Raw genomic sequence first — 16,908 nt, forward strand, 5'->3', positions numbered from 1 at the left:
GGTACCGAGAACCGAACTCACGACCTTGCGCTTGCTAGGCAGGCGCTTTTGCCGTTGAGCTAAATCCCCAGCCCCAAGAAAGTTTAATTCTTGAGTTTAGGTCTATGGCCTATGATCTATGGAGTAGATTGTCTATCGCTCAACTCCTCAAAACTTAAAATGACAGACTCTGGAACTAATTCGAGAGTGTTGGTGTTTTCTTGTGCACAAAAGTACAAGATCCTCCACGGAGTCTCAAAGCCTGTTCTGGAGTCAGAATGGCGTGAGATGCGTAGAAATCACATTTGAAACCTCTTGTGTCCCTTCTGTGGCTTGGTTTTTAAGGAGGAAAACAATCACAACCCCCAGAGCAGATATTTTTGCGATCTCGGTTCCGTGTCTATTTTTTCCTTGACTTCCTACATGTCTCTCTCTCTCTCCCTCGCTCTCTCTTCCTGTTTTCTTTTTGTCTTTTTTACCCCACATCATCTCATTTTACTCAGGCCATTATCAAAATGCATTTTTTTATTTTTTGTCACGAAGCGTGTTTAGATTGCCACACGGATCCTCCTGTTTCTTTTCTCACAGATGACTTAGGCTGGCTTTGCAAATCCATTTCTTTCAAGTGCCTGCGAGGAGGGTGCGTTAGTCACAGACATCCTATTGTCCACTGCCAAATAAAGTGACGACGCCCCGCAAACACACCTGCGGTAGCATAGGAGTTGCAGCGCGTGTCGGAGAGGAGAATTTGCGCGGGTTTAAAGTGTCAGGGATGCCTTTCTCTGAACACCTTTGTTTGTGGGGGTTTTTGTTTTGCTTTTGGGAGGGTGGCTTTTGGGGTTTTTTTTAGAGTCTATTCACAGTTGAAGGGAAAAAATGTTGGAAAGCAAACCATGAGCACATCATTGAGTCCTCGTTCCCAGCCAGCAGCTGTGTTGTGTGTTAATGTAACGGGGTACACTTCCCGGCGCCTCGCTGCTGTTCTTTTGATGTCCATGAATCTGACACACTCAGCACTCAAGTGTGTACGACTGTGTGTTGCTCCTTATACTCGTTACGTGTTGCCTTCTTCCGAATCATCAAAGCCTCACTAGATGTCCGGAGGCCTGGAGGAGTAAGCACTTCATTATAAATACCTCCCTTGTCTGCAGATTCACCAGGTTAAAATCCTGCACTGATTGAAACACGCCGGAACCTTCCGTGAGAGATTGTTGACAATCACTAGGTTTGTTGGGCAGGAATGTCACAGGGAGACTGTGTATCCAAAAAATGTAGAAAGGAATATTTACACGGGACAAAAAAGATACCGTGAAGTAAAAGCAGGTGAGCAGGATTGCACACATACGCAAACAGTGCATGTTATTTTCCTTAGTCTTCTGTTGCCATTATATGTCCCTGTGAGAAGCAATTTCAGCTGGATGTGATGGCACACACCTATAATCCCAGCCCTAGGGAGGCTGAGGCAAGAGGATTGGCATGAGTTCGAGGCCAGCCTGAGCTGCAAAATGAGTTCAAGGCCGGCCTGAACTGCATAGGGAAACCCTATCTCAAAAAGACATACACACACACACAAAAAAAAGAAAGGAAATAAAAGAAACAATCTGATTCCTTTTGTCTCCACTGAAGCTTATCATTCCTATTATGTTCTCTTCCAGTTCGGGTCTCTTATTTCATCTCTTTCAGTAATAGTTGGCTAAACTGCTTTTCTCCCTTGCATTACGTGAAAGTCAAGCCTAGAAGGGCGTTAACTTAGCTCATACACCACGCACCAACTTACTTTTGAGTCAGCTGAATCGATATTTAGGATAGTTCATCACAGAAGAGGAAATGCTAAGTGCTCTTTGCTTGGAAGTGACTTGCAACACAGAGAAATGCTCTACCCTCTCCCCAGGACTAGCGATTGAACCCAGGGCCTTCACACTACGCTACATCCCCAGCCTTTGTTTTTTTTTTTTTTAATTTTTGTGATAAGATCTTCCTAAGGCCCTGCGCTAAGAAAAAGTGTTCTTGAGCTCCAACCTTTACGACCTCTCAGCACCAGCGAGACGTGTACCATTCTACAAAGGAAAAGTACACGCCGCTCTAATTAAGGAGAAATGAAAAATCTCAAGGTGATTAGCCTGGAGAGTGATGTAAACTTGTGCTGTGTGACTGTCCAGTGGTTGTCATTAGTGTGGGCACCCCTGGCCTGCCTCAGATAAGGGAGAAGGACTAATTTAGGGGCAGCCTGGGTGTGCGGTGGACAGAGGCGCGGCCCCGCTCACACAGCATTTGTGTGTATCCTCACAGACAGCCGGAGGGGCTGAGAAATCGGTAACGGCCCAGGTTTCCAGAACTGGGAACGACCTACTTTCCAAGCAGTTGTCACACATGGTATTATTTCAGCCTCCTTTTCCTTTGCAGGTGGTCCGAGACATCCTGCTGATTGGACACCGACAGGCCTTTGCCTGGGTTGATGAGTGGTACGGTAAGTCGATTTCCCCAAAATAACTTGAAGAACAATTTCATAACGTGTTCCCTTGGGCTTTCAGTGCTTCTGGCTTCAACTGCTACCTAGGAAGAAAGCAACAAAGGCCGGTTACTGCTGCCTGTATGGGAAGTAGCCCTGTCCGTGACGCATAATAAAGATACAATTATAGAAGCTGGGTCTAAAATAGCCACAGAGCTACCGAGTCAGTGGGACCTCGGTACGTTTGATGCTTGCATAGCTGATGTGCAGGGCTCTGTCATTCTCTGTGGGATGGGTTTCAGACCCATTCTAATTGATCCCAAACTTCAATCCAAGATCAAAGCTGCCTGAAGCATCATGTCAAGTAAAAGCAGTCTTTGGATTCAAAGGACACTTAAAACAATCCCGTACCAAATACGCAGAAGCTCTGTAAGTATTCAAGGGCAAGCAGAGGCGAGGCACAGGTGCCCCATTAATTCTCACTGAAACTACTTTTCTGGCTTTTTTTTTTTTTTTTAATGAAATGGGAAGAGCTGAACAAGTTCTTCACATCGCCAGTGCATGGAAATAAGGTTTGCCACATGCCGTGATGGACAGACCGCTCTCCCCAGGCCCTCGGCACAATCGTTTTGTCCGCCTGAATCCTGTGTCCCCAGAATGGGTCGCCGGATAGCTGTGTGCTTGGCTATAAATAGAAATAAACACGCCCAGTGGGTGACTTAGGTTAGATCTGCTTCTCAGGTCAACGGTCCAGTGAAATGCCCTCCTTCTTGGCCTTTTCCCAAGTCGTGTTACATTTGTTCTGAATTCTTTTCTATCATTATGCCCCAGCTCCCCCCCTTTTTTAGCAGAAATTGCCTGGGTTAAAGTAAAAGCATCCTTTGGGCAGGGGGGCAAAGACGGGGGTGGTCATTCATGTTACCGGCTGTTTCTGAGCCGCATTTTTGTTTTGTTTTGTTTTTCCGGTACCGGGAATCGAACTCATGACCTCGTACTTGCCAGGCAGGCGCTGTGCCGCTGAGCTAAATCCCCAGCCCTATGAGCCGCGTTTTTAAAGGCGGGGTTCTGCAGACTGTGGGCTTTTGTTTGGTTTTGTTTTGTTTTTCTCAGTTTCCCAGATCTGCACCTTCTGAAAAATAAATGCCTCTTCCCGGACCTGTCCAAGGGCAGGTCATCATTTATTCTCTCTTATCACCTGCCCCAGGATGCCACCCTAATCGGCAGGCTGCCTTGCTACCCTCACATACCAACGACTTCTCTATTTCTGCCATCTTTTGAGGCAGGTAGACAGAGTCTCCTGTGATTTCATCTTCTGATCCTTAAACAAATATTTCTGGATGTTTTTTCTAGCACACGTTTCTCAGATTTTCAAGGGCAGCATAGACTCCAAAAAAAGAAAGTAAAGAATTTCTAGCCTCTCTTGTCTTGGACCCATGATGGTTTCCTTGTTACCAATACCAAGGAACTATCAAAAAGATATTCAAAGGGCCCAGTGTGGTGGCGCACGCCTGTAATCCCAACACTTGGGAGGCTGAGGCAGGAGGATCATTGTGGGAAACACAGGATCCTCAGGCCCCTAGGCCCTCCCTTTGTGTGGGCCGGAGCCGCAGGTTACTTGGGGTCGAGATAAAGACTAAAATGCCTGTGCCTCTTGAGGAGAAAATGCTCTCCCCTCGCAAAACCTTAAAAACTTGCTTGGCTAGGCTTTCACAATATGGGAAAGTGGCCAGAGGCCTTATAGATTAAAATAAAATGTCTCGGCCTTGTAAAAAATAAAATGTCCCGAACAGTCTTGTGGTGGTGTGACAACTTTCTGCTTCTCATGCTTTAAAAAAATAAGATAACAACCGACCTTGGTTTATTAAACACACCTAAAACAGACTGTCAAAAAAACAATTACTTGGCTCGATATATACTCATATGTTATCTAAAAAACTACACTTATATGCTATAAAACTTCTTACAAAATAAACTTCAATATACAGTTACAAACTTGGCTCTTGCTGCTCTACATCCCCTGTGTCCTGGTTTTGTGCCTCTACCCCGGGCCCCGAATACAACAGACACTCACAGATCATTGTGAGTTCGAGACCAGCCTGGGCTACAAAGTGAGCTCAAGGCCAGCCTGAACTGCATAGTGAGACCCTGTCTCAAAAAGACAAAAAAAGATATCAAAGGAAAATAGACTTGAACTGATAGAAATTTGGCAAGAGGACAGGCATCTGACGTGCCCAAAATCTGCCTCTCTGAGGACCAACAGACGGGGCATTAGATAAGTCTCTCTTTGGTGCCTAAATGCCGTGGAGGGCTTTTCCAAAAAGGCAACATCGAAAGGACAAGCTGGCTCTGATCAAGAGGGCAAAACACCGTGAGGCTGTTCATGGGCAAAGAGGCTTTGGTTAGAGACAGGATCTAGAGAAGAGAAAGTGCATGTGCGTCTCTGGTAAGCGAACGGCTGGGTACAGAGGGTGCAGCCTGATTATTTTCCATCCCAGCTGAGCTGGGCAAGGAAGAGATGCTCACCCAGCATGTGCAAGGTCCTGGGTTCAAGCCCTCGCACCAGAGAGAGACAGAGAGAGACATTCTCCAGTTACTACAGTAGGCCAAATCCAACAAAATATATTGAAAGAAACAGAAGATCTGTAGGGGAGGCCCGTGAGAACAGCTGCCTATTATTTACTTATGATGGGTTAGGTGAGGGCAGTTAACCACCCAAGGAGTCTCTTGCTCCAGATGTCCTTCCTGTGCTGACAAGGGTGATGCATGCCTATAATCGCAGCACTCTAGGAGGCTGAGGCAGGAGTATCACAAGTTGGAGCCCAGCCTGGGCAACTTAGCAAATTTGCAAGACCATGTCTCAAATAAAAATTAAATAAAAAGGGCCGGAGGTGTAGCCCAGTATGATGGCCTTAGATACTGTACATTAGTGCAAAAAAGAGTATAGTGTTAGTGTATGTAGATCATCAGGGAACCTTGTATGCCTGGATCCACAGTAGTAGCCCCAATCAAAACAGGCAGGCTTTTCACTCAGCAGTGGGGTCTGAGACCCGCACCCTCAATTTCCCATGAGCTACTACGTGCTGAGCTGAGCTAGCCAGGAACGCGGCGGCTCCTTCAGTACCTGATACATACATTCAGGAACCAAGTGAATGCAATCAGCCTCCGCCACGGGGTGTCTTCTCGGCCACCTGTTCAGGGTCCCTGTGACCAAGGCCAGGGCCCACCCAGGTAATCCTTCCACTGGTTTATTTTTCTTCTGTCCATACAGGCCCAAAGAGGCGCTTATTAGTAAATATGGAAAAGGTCCAAAGTAAAGAAACCCTTGCCTGTGGCTGGAACTTACTGGGCTGGTTCTCAAGGTGAGGTCCCCGACCTGCAATGTCAGTATCCGCTGGGTATTTGTTGGAAATGATATTCCCAGGCCCCCAGCCCAAACCTACGGACTCAGAAACTCAGGGGCGGGGGTCTGAGGATTTAGCTCAGCGGCACAGCGCCTGCCCAGCAAACGCAAGGTCGTGAGTTCGATCCCCAGTACCGGAAAAAAAAAAAAAAAGAAACTCAGGAGCGGGGGTCTAGCCCAGCTGCCTGTGTCTGAAAGAGCTCTCAAGACGATTCTGAAAGTCTAGCTTCTAGCTTGTGCTGTAAGCCAGATAAGACTGCAAAGGCAAGTGAATTAATTCAGTCCAAATAGGCTAGACTAGAAAATCATAGATATCTTTGGGGCCAGCTGCTAAACTCTGGTGCCAGGTGACAGAAAAGCAGCCCCTTTGAACAGATGGATTAGGGATGGAGGTGCTCCTTCCGGGCAGACGCAGTGGGTGCTGTGGGCTGGGGATGGAGCTGAGCCCCGTTCACCTCACTCCGAACACCCTGCTGCGCTGTCCGTGGCAGCCCTTGCTGTCTTCCTCATTGATTACTCACCACCTGCAGCGCTTAAATAAGAGTCAAGAGAAGAATTGGGCATAGTGGTGCAGGCTTGTAATCCCAGCACTCAAGAGGCTGAGGCAGGAGGATCACTGTGAGTTCAAGGCCAACCTAAACTACTACACAGTGAGTTGAAGGCCAGCCTGGACTACATAGTGAGACCCTGTCTCCAAAAAAGAAAGAAAGAAAGAAAGATATTGTACAGGATGGTGGTCTTTTCTCACCCCAGGGTTATTTTTCCATCTCTTCTGAGTTCCAGCATCGAGCTATCACGAAACTGTTTCCCTAAAGAGATTTTATTCCGCTCATGTTCACTGGACACCGTAACTGTTTCCATGCTGGAGAAGCTGTTTGTCTTTCAAAGCCCCGATTGGTCTTTATCTGTGAGCCTGGGTCTCTGCATGACCAGAACGGTAATCAGAGAAGCAACCACACATTTCAGAAGATGGGGTGAGAGGCGCGGTGGATAAAAATAGCCAGCCCAGCTTCCCCAAAGCCGGGCTTTGCTTCACACATCTGACAGTGTTTTGAAGAGGAACACTCAAGATCGCCAGAGGGCGCCTGTGACCGAGGGGAGCCTCACAAATGCCTTTGAAAACAGCCCTTCCCCACGAAAGTATGAGGAAGGCTGAGCGCTGGCTGAGCGCTGGCGGACAGATGCAAAGGTCTCATGAAAGGGACTTAGAAATCAGCCTGGAGTCCCCGGAGCAGACGGATAACGAGAAGAGCAAGGAGTCTGCTCGGGACTGGCTTCAGCTGGCTGAGTTCACCAAGACAGCGTTCTCCAGAGCCCCCAGATTTCCTGAATATGACTCCGCGCGTGGCTGCAATGCCATATTTTACACTGTGTGCGCTTCAGTTCATTTTTCTAGGGAGAGAACTCGGAGCTTCCCTGTCGAAGGAATCTGTAAATCCTTCCCTTCTACTGTAGATTATAGTTCCAGAGTTTAGCAGTCTGAATTACATGGAAATGATATGCCCAAACCTTAGGGATTAGCTGCTTTCAATTAAAAAAAAAAAAAAGACACCCAAAGATTCTTCTCAGGCAGGTGCTGTGCCGCTGAGCTATCTCCCGGCCACCCAAAGATTTTTGTAACAAGCGTGTATCAAACCAGTGATACTAGGCCAGGTGAGATGATGCACGCCTGTAATCCCAGCACTTGGGAGGCTGAGGCAGGAGGATCGCCACAAGTTTGAGGCCAGCCTGGGCTACATAGTGAGACCCTGTCTCAGAAAACTGAAAAGCTAAAATTAATTAATTTTTTAAAAGACCAATGATGCTTCCCGAAGAATGGCTACCATTTTGCCAGAGCCAAAGGAGTATTCAGATCTAATTCATGATTTCTGGATCCTCCCTGACCCACTTGTTCAAGACATTAGTTTTAGTTTAGAACGAGATAAAAATGACTGCTGTTTTGGCTAAGGAGCCTGGCAGTAGACGTTTGTAGAAGAAAGTGAAGTACAATGCGCCATCGAATGAATGGGGCACTGCATGAGTGTGAAGCTCTCCTTTTTAAAATTTTAGCCGTTCCAACTGTGTAACATAATGAAGGAAAAGTTCAAGCCTGCAGATGCTTTGTTCCAGCCATGTGTAGTACGTCCGCATGTTCAACTGACTTGTGTCCTAGTGGCCTTTCAAATATACCATCTCACCTCCTCCTCCTATGAAATCAACCTGCTTTTATTAAAAAAAAAAAAAAAAAAAGATTATGAACCAGCACAGTGGTACAGGCCTGTGATCCCAGCTACTCTGGAGGCTGAGGCAGGGAGACTGCAAGTTCGAGGCCAACCTGGACAATTCAGCGAGACGCTGTCTCAGATCAAACGGTGGAGGCTGTAGCTCAGCACTCCCTGGGTTCAATCCCCAGTACCGCAAAATAACAAGACGATTGGACTGAGAGGGTAGCCTAATGCACCAGCTTAGCATGCAAGGGTCCTGGATTCAATCCTCAGCACCACAGGATATTTAATACTAAAATATATAAGTAAGTAAAATCATTGCAAGAAAGTTACCACCATAAACAAACTGAAAAGCCAAGGAGAAAATGTTTGCGACATACATAGTTAAAGGAGGACTAAGGCAGGAGGATCGCTGTGAGTTCGAGGCCAGCCTGGGCTACAAAGTGAGTTCAAGGCCAGCCTGAACTGCAGAGCAGACCCTCTCTCAAAAAGACCCCCCACCAAAAAAAAGACAAATGATACCTAGGACATATCAAGAAGTCCTTTAAATTGCAAATAGCTGGGCGTGGTAGCACAGGCCTGTAATCCCAGCACTGGGGAGGCTGAGGCAGGAGGATCATTGTGAGTTCAAGGCCAGCCTGGGCTACAAAGTGATCTCAAGACCAGCCTGAACAGCACAGTGAGACCCTGTTTCAAAAAAGACAAAAAAAAAAAAAAAAAATTGCAAATCTAGCACCTCAGTGGGAAGGTTTTTTTTAATGAATAGGTAAATCATAGAAGAAATGCAAATGACCAATAAGCTCAGGACCAATTATAAGGAATGTAAGGAAAACAACAATAAGGTATTACATTTGTCTAATAGCAAAAATTTAAGAGACCAATAATACTTAGTTCTGGGTATAAAATGATAAAGTAAAAAATATGCTATTAAAATGATAGGTACAAGTAACTTACGACACAACCATTCTACTTCTACAAGTGTATTCTTGAGTATATGTGCTCACCAGGCATGGTGGCACACACCTGTAATCCCAGCACTCAGGAGGCTGAGGCAGGAGGATTGCTGCAAGTTTGAGGCCAGCCTGGGCTACATAGTGAGTTCAAGGCCAATCTGAATGACAAAGGAAAAAAAAAAGAAGGAGGAAAAAAATTCACGGGCTCATGAATATAACACAAAGCAATTTTGTGTGATAGTGTTTATGAAAGTTAAAAATTAGTTTCAACGTGTCAAGGAAAATGATCAGAAAAAGAAGGAAGCCAAAGAGAAAGGAACCTGGGTTCAGCTGAAGCGCCAGCCTGCCCCGCCCAGAGAAGCACACTTCGTGAGAACCAATGGGAAGGAACTGAGTTGTTGGAACCTATTCCCTATGAATTCATGGCATAAGCTGGGGATGGAGCTCTGCCATTCAGTACCTAATTCCCCCTCGGTATTCTAGGCCCCACTTAAACAGAAAAAATGCATCCTGTGTTGTAAGGATGGTTTTCTTAATTGAACAGGTGTTTGATGCATTTCCCTCAGAAACAAGTATCTGGAGCAGATTTTCATGGCATCTAGTTAATTGTGTCAGGTCTTTACTCTTCGGTGTTCTTCTTGCAGAAGGATACTGCTGAGGTATTGTGTAGCAGTATAGCTAGATGACCACATATTTATGAAATATTTATATTGGCTTAAAGATCCTGTAAATCACCATGGTGAAAAAATGTAACAAAATAAGTGGAAGTCACTGCAGTTAAAAAAAAAAATTAGTTTCAGTAACAAGTTATACCATGTACAGGTACAAATTCTCTATGATGAATGTGATCATTATATATAGATATACAGATATATATATATATATATATACCTAAAATATAACAATAAAATATACCTAAATATAACAATATGTATAAACTATACCTAAAATATAACAATGAAATCTGATTGGAAAAAAATTAGTTTCAGTGTGAATAGCCATTTACAGGCCTGTGGTAAAGGGAATTATAATGCACCCATACTATGAATATGGTGTGCAACAGTTATAAAGGACCAGGTAGTAGTTCTGTATGTATAATACAGAAATATGTACATCTTCCATTAGGAGAAAAAGTAAGCCCAAACTAGTGCAAGTATGCCACAGTAACAATAGTGGAATACTGTATATGTAAATAAAGAAGACTCTGTGTGTGTGTGAGAGCAGGCTGCCTACGATACTATACTTAACTGATGCTTCATAGAATAATCATCTCTTGGGCTGGGGATGTAGCTCAGCGGTACCAAAAAAAAAAGAAGAAGAAGAATTATCTCCCAGCAGTTATCTCAATCTCTTAACAGTGGTTATCTCCAGGAGAAGCAATGGGATTGGGAAAGAGATTGAAAGGAATTAAACACTTTTCTCTATATAACCCAGTACTATTTGGATTATTTTTATGGAACAGAATTCACGTATTACTTGAGTGATTGAATAAATGAATAATAACTTAAACTATATTTTATTTTTTAAAAAGATGCAGTGGTTAAATCAATGTAGGACCATACTTGAAAAATATTTTGCACTTCAATATAAGCCGCTACTTCATAGTTTACAAAGCCAGAGAAGACTTGTTGATCCATGCGGTGGAACCAGATGTCTTCACCACAGCAGGGGAAGATTCTTGTCAGCCTGCATGTAGCGTAGCCTTCCCTGAAATTTTGTTTCTTAACTCTTCAGTAAAAAAAAAAAAAAGCTGAGGAAGGAGGCTTGCCACAAGTTCGAGCCCAGCCTGGGCTAAATAATGAGACCTAGCTCAAAACAAAACAAAACAAAACAAAACAAAACAAAACAAAACAAGAGATTATGTTTTTTAGAGTGACCCGAAAGTCTAGAAAAGTTTATCTTCCCCTTACCAGTTCCTACTTGATGATATTCATATTCTAGTGACTCAAAATAATAGATTTTAAATAATGGCTGTTCTACACAAATAATCCGTATTTGATGTAAAAAAAAAAAAAATAGGAAAGATAAATACATAAACCAAAAAGGAAATTAAAACTATCTGCAATTCTAACTCCTGAAAATAATCACTGTTAAGATTTGAAATAGGTGCTTTCAGTATTTTTAAAGGTAGGTGATGATTTTCTGACTAAAATCGTGTATGTGGAAGTCTGGCCTTCTGTTTTTTATTTGACACTGTATCAAGGATATGTGCTTATAGTAGTATTAAATATGCTTCTACTTCATTGTTAATGACTGCATAGTTCTGTCAGTTTCTTGAGTTGTTTTCAATTTTTCATGATTATGAACAAGGCAATAATGAACATCTTTGCTGTTAAACCCCTTTTCACTTCCATAAAATTGATATATCTTTGAAATCCCGTAGTCATACTACTTAAGCCCCTCTGTTAACATTGAGCTAATTAAAGATAAAGACTGATTTCTGCTGGGATTCACTAGAGCAATAAAACCAAAACTCCTTTGCTTTTGTTTTCTAAATTATGTGTCTGATAATATATGTATAGAGAAATATCTTTAAATTTTAAACTTCTAGCTGGGCGTGGTGGCGCACACCTGTAATCCCAGCACTCGGGAGGCTGAGGCAAGAGGATCGTTGTGAGTTCGAGACCAGCCTAGGCTACAAAGTGAGCTCAAGGCCAGCCTCAAGTGTGTAGTGAGACCCTGTCTCAAAAAAAATTTTTGAAACTTCTAGCTAAAAGTGGTATCTCAGGGCCAGGTGTGGTGGCGCATGCCTGTAATCCCAGCACTCGGGAGGCTGAGGCAGGAGGATCGTTGTGGGTTCGAGACCAGCCTAGGCTACAAAGTGAGCTCAAGGCCAGCCTGAACTGCATAGCGAGACCCTGTCTCAAAAAGACAAAAAAAATTTAAAAATAAAAGTGGTACCTCAGTATTCATCCCAGGTATGTTTGTATTTAAAGAAATTTTATAATCAACCATTGAAATTAAAATGAGTGTACTGAAGAATGCCTTGTTGTTAACTAAGATGTTTTTCTGATCGTAAGCAGCACCTCCTTACTGCTTTTCAGCCCCTTGGTTTTCTAACAGAGAAGCATGCTCTTCGCTTCAGACTGCTGCTTAGCATTCCTGGTACTTACATTGCTTATAGACAGATTGTTGACTGATGATTTCAGGGTGGGAGGGGCGCCTCAGCGACATAAAACAGCCCAGTTCTGGCTTCAGAGCCAGCTTGGCCGCAGACCACACGGGGTTCAATCACTAGCTCGGCCCTACCTGCCCTTTGGGAATGAGGAAGCCCCCCCATGACACGTGGATTGACATAAACAGACATCAGACCACATGGTGCAATAAATCCTGAAGGAACACTTCCAGCTGTGAGCACCCAGTGTGGATCCTCCACCAAGCCAGTTAGCGATCGGGGCGGCAGATGAAGCAATTGCTGGGCGTGTCTTCACCGGTAAAGAGACACAGACAGCGAGAGAGGACTGCCTCGCTGGGGAAACTGCTCCTACATGCTACAGACAGCCAGAGAGTGGGTCGGAGGGTAGGGGGTGAAATGAAGGAAGCATTAAAGGGAGAGTAATGATCCATCTGCTGCATGTCACATACCTACACTGGATGAGTTCTGTGCTTTTTCTCAGTTGGATTAAGCTAGGAGTTCTCAGCCTGGGCACTGTTGACATTTTGGATCAGATCCTGCTTTGTTGGAGGCTGGGGGTCCTTACGCTGTGGAATGGTCTGCAGCACCTCTGACCCGTACCCGCTAGACAGAGGCCCGTAGAACCCCTCCTGCAGTGGTAACAACCAAACATGCTAGAAAATTGTCCCCTGGTGAGAACCACCGGATTAAGAGATCATTATCCTGTATTACTGAAAAATTGCAGGCTCGGGCCCCAAATCGTGTCAGGTGCCGTCTTATTTATAGAGCAGTGTGGGTGGAAGTAGTGCCAGCCATCCTCAAGCTGTCAGGCTAGACTTGAAGTTGCACGGTAGCCCTGTACTCTCTGACATCACATATTCTCCAAAAATCCATCTCTGTGGGAGAACTGCCCCGAATCTCACTTGCCCCAGGGACCATCATGGTTCAGCTGTCTCCATACACCCTGTCTCCTCTCGTAGCAATGAAAGTGTCCATTCTGTTCTTGAATGCATTAATCCAAAGACTCTCTAACTGTATCTGGCAAGGTACGTGAAGGTAAGTCTCAAACCGAATCAACCTGACCCTCCCCGACGGGATCTTCTAAGGAAGCTTTAGGAGATCTCAGGCTGCGACTGCCCACACGCTACTAGTTCCTGCCACTGAGACCACTTTACAAGAACCTCCCCCTTCGTTTTTTCCACTCTTCTGTGTTCTAAGCCTATTTCGACTTAACTCCCTTGCCCTCCACTCCCCCTTGGCTGTTTTAGCTAACTTTATGACTTCTTCATAAAGTTAGGCTGTGCCCTGCTTTTTTACACCTCCTTGGCTACTGCTGAGCTGCCATCTCTCCCTGCAGTCTCCCCGTGAAAGTTTCTGTGTAATAACGGAAGTTGCCCACATCTTGGCCTCTTTCAGATATGACAATGGATGATGTGCGGGAGTACGAGAAAAACATGCATGAACAAACCAACATAAAAGTTTGCAATCAGCACTCCTCCTCTGTGGATGACATAGAGAGCCAGGCCCAAACAAGTGTATGTAGAATTTTTCCACCACGTTGCCCACCCACTACGAAAGAAACATGTCAATAAAACTGCGCTTTGAGATATGCAAACGCTCCACCCCCAGGCTTCTCGGAAAAAACGCTGCCGCCGCCCGGAAGCTGTGGGTGAAGGTGCTAAACTGCGTCTAACGCAGATAGCATCTTCTCTCTTTTCTAGACCTTTCTGTTCTTTAAAACTGCTTGACTTGGGGGTTTGTTCTTTGTTTGTTTGGTTGGTTTTTGATTTTGGCATAAAACCAAGAACGTGGGGCTGGGGATTTAGCTCAGCGGCACAGTGCCTGCCTGGCAAGTGTGAGGTCGTGAGTTCGATTCCCGGTACCAGAAAAAAAACTAAATAAATAAAACCAAGAACGTGGAGAGCGGAAACATCTTCTGGTCCTGGGAAAGTGGCCTACGCAAACCTAAAAGAGCAGAGCAGTGAAAACGGGCATCATATGTACACTAGAGCAACATGTCATAACTTTTCAAAACATAGCTAGCACTCCCGTATTCATTCACAGGACGGCTTCTGGCTCATCTGCTATTTTAGGTTTCTTTCTATGCGCTTCGAAACGTTTTCTAGGGCTCTGTATAGCTGTTTTACCCAATCAGTTCTTTTTTCCTCGATCTGTTTTACTCAAGATAGAGCGGCCGTCTGTGTGTACGCTCAGGCTGAGCAGGCGCGCGGGGATGGGCTGGGATCGTGCCAGGCTGCAGAGTGGATCGGGCCAGGGACTGAGCAAGAGCCTCAGACCCTCAGGTTGTTTAGTCACACACTGGGAACAGGGCGGACTGTATGGTTCGTGCCAGCATTTTAAATATAGCAATCTAGGGGCTGGGGATATAGCTCAGTGGCAAAGCGCCTGCCTGGCAAGCACAAGGTCATGAGTTCGATTCCTGGTACCAAAAAATAATAATAATAAATAAATACAACAATCTCATTGGGTGTGGTGGGACACACCTGTGATCCCAGCACTGTGGGGAGGCTGAGGCAGGAAGATTACAAGTTTGAGCCCAGCCTGAGCGACCCAGTAACTTTATGAGAACCTGTCTCAATTTAAAAAAAGTAGCCAGGCGTGGTGGCGCAGGCCTGTCATGCCAGCACTCAGGAGGTTGAGGCAGGAGGATCATTGTGAGTTCGAAACCAGCCTGGGCTACAAAGTGAGCTCAAGGCCAGCCTGAACTGCAGAGCGAGATCCTGTCTCAAAACAAACAAACAAAAAAAAAACCTTCATGCTAATGAAGAAGAGATACAGTTACCGAATGAAGGATCCAATCACCAAATCTTAGAGACCTTCAGCGGGAGCCAGGATCACTCTGGGTGCCAGCTTGAGTTCTCAAGCCTGTCAACGCAGACGCCAGAGTAGTACGTATTAGGTTTGTTAAGAATCAAGACTGTAGTTATAGAAGACCGAAAGGGGACTGCGGTTGTAGATGCTGCTGTAGAATCGTGAAGACCTTCTGGCTGCCCTGGGGAAAGTGAGTTCCGGTTCCAGAGCGCGACCGGGCATGCGCCCTGCGCGGCTCTGGCTCTCTCCTCAAAGGCACGTGACTACTGCGAGGCCCTAACTCCTCCCTCCCAGGGTTGATTGATTGCAGGGATTGGATTTGCAGGAAACCTTCTGAAGGGACTGCTCCCTGCGCAGGTCCTTCTGATGAGACTGCCTCTCGCCCCCTGTTCTCAGGTTAGAAGTGTTCTTTAAGGGAACTGTGCCTGAATTTCCATCACTTTCAGTTACCTTTTCGTTTAGGACTGTTAGACACCAGCTCCCCCTCCACCGCTTTGGGAAGCTGCTCGTATAAAGGTGGCAAAAGAAGCCACGCATGTCCAAGGGCGCTAAGCACGGTGCTTCTCGCATTCTCAGGTCTCCAAGCCTACAGCTGTCAGGCTCGTTGCGGGGCTTTCAGTCTTGATGATGATGATCATGATGAAGTAGTTCACTGTGTAGAAGGAGAGGCCCCCGAACGCTTCCCACACCCCTCTGGGAAGCCTCATGCATTCTCTGGCTGCAAATCGCGGTTGTTCCCCTGACTTCAGCACAAGAAATGCTTTTCCCCTGGAAAGTTACACAGAGCAGTTATTTTGGTGCTTGCCACAGTTCCCTTATTCTTTGGAATTTCATGAAATGGGGGATCATTTGTTTTTCCACAGTCTTTCTTCCAGCATAAGGAAAAACAGTTACAATCAAGAGGCTGCTTGTGAAGCTTCACAAAAACTGCATGTGAAGTCATCAGCCCAAGCAGGAATAAACTGGATTGGAAGTATGCAAAATTAATATCCACGAACGCTGCAATGTGGAAATTACAGTCTCGTTTTCAGTGAAGCTGTTTCAAAACCTTTAAGAAGGGAACTTTTTTTTTTTTTTTTTTTTTTTTTTGGTCTTTTTTAAGACAGGGTTTCACTCTGCAGTTCTGACGGGCCTTGAGTTCACTTTGTAGCCCAGGCTAGGTTCGAACTTGCAACGATCCTCCTGCCTCAGCCTCCTGAGTGCTGGGATTACAGGCGTGCGCAGCCACGCCCTGCAAGGAAGGGAACTTCTAAGAGACTCGGGAAGAAAGTGGAAAATCAAAATTTTGTGTTTTGGATTATTTCTGCCCCCTGCTGGATGCCAGGAGCAGAGCAACATATTCAGCTATTTCTTTAGAAAAAAAGATTTTATTACAGAAAAACACATGATAGTTTAAGGCACTAAAATTTTTCTGAAACTCTTTACTTTATGTCAAGGTAAATGCATCTTTTTAAAAATTTGATCTGCCGGGGATTTACCTCAGCAGCACAGTGCCTGCCTGGCAAGAGGGAGGTTCTGAGTTCGAGTCCCTGTACTAAAAATTTTTTTAAAATTTTGCTGGGCACAAAGATACATGCCTATAATCTCAGCACGTGGGAGGCTGAGGAAGGAGGATCGTTGCAAGTTCGAGGACAGCCTAGGCTACAAAGAGCTCTAGGCCAGCCTGAACTGCATGGCGAGACCTTGTCTCAAAAAAACAAAACAAAACAAAAAAAATTCAAAAATTTTATCTATGCCAGACGTGGTGCCACATGCCTGTACTCCCAGAATTCAGGAGGCTGAGGCAGGAGGATTGCTGCAAGTTTGAGGCCAGTCTGGGCTACATAGTGAGTTCAAAGCCAGCCTGAATTACAGGGCCAGATCCTGTCTCAAAAAACCAAAAAGTAGGGGCTGGGGATTTAGCTCAGCGGCAAAGTGCCTGCCTGGCAAGTGCAAGGTCGTGAGTTCGGTTCCCGGTACCGGAGAAAAACCAAAAA

The 16,908-nt window shown here is 45.2% G+C and overlaps 1 protein-coding gene across 2 annotated transcripts in view; it reads left to right on the forward strand.

Annotated features, from left to right (window-relative positions):
• Positions 1-16,908, forward strand: part of Pitpnc1 (phosphatidylinositol transfer protein, cytoplasmic 1) — a 240,031-nt gene that overhangs the window by 220,009 nt on the left and 3,114 nt on the right. For both annotated transcript variants that reach the window (XM_005402155.2, XM_013503184.1), the window contains exon 9: positions 2,383-2,446. In XM_005402155.2, the coding sequence (XP_005402212.1) occupies positions 2,383-2,446 (64 nt within the window). The remainder of the gene's footprint in view (positions 1-2,382; positions 2,447-16,908) is intronic.

This window comes from Chinchilla lanigera, unplaced genomic scaffold, assembly GCF_000276665.1.
Source record: "Chinchilla lanigera isolate Chin_1 unplaced genomic scaffold, ChiLan1.0 scaffold00077, whole genome shotgun sequence".
NCBI classification, from domain to species: domain Eukaryota; kingdom Metazoa; phylum Chordata; class Mammalia; order Rodentia; family Chinchillidae; genus Chinchilla; species Chinchilla lanigera.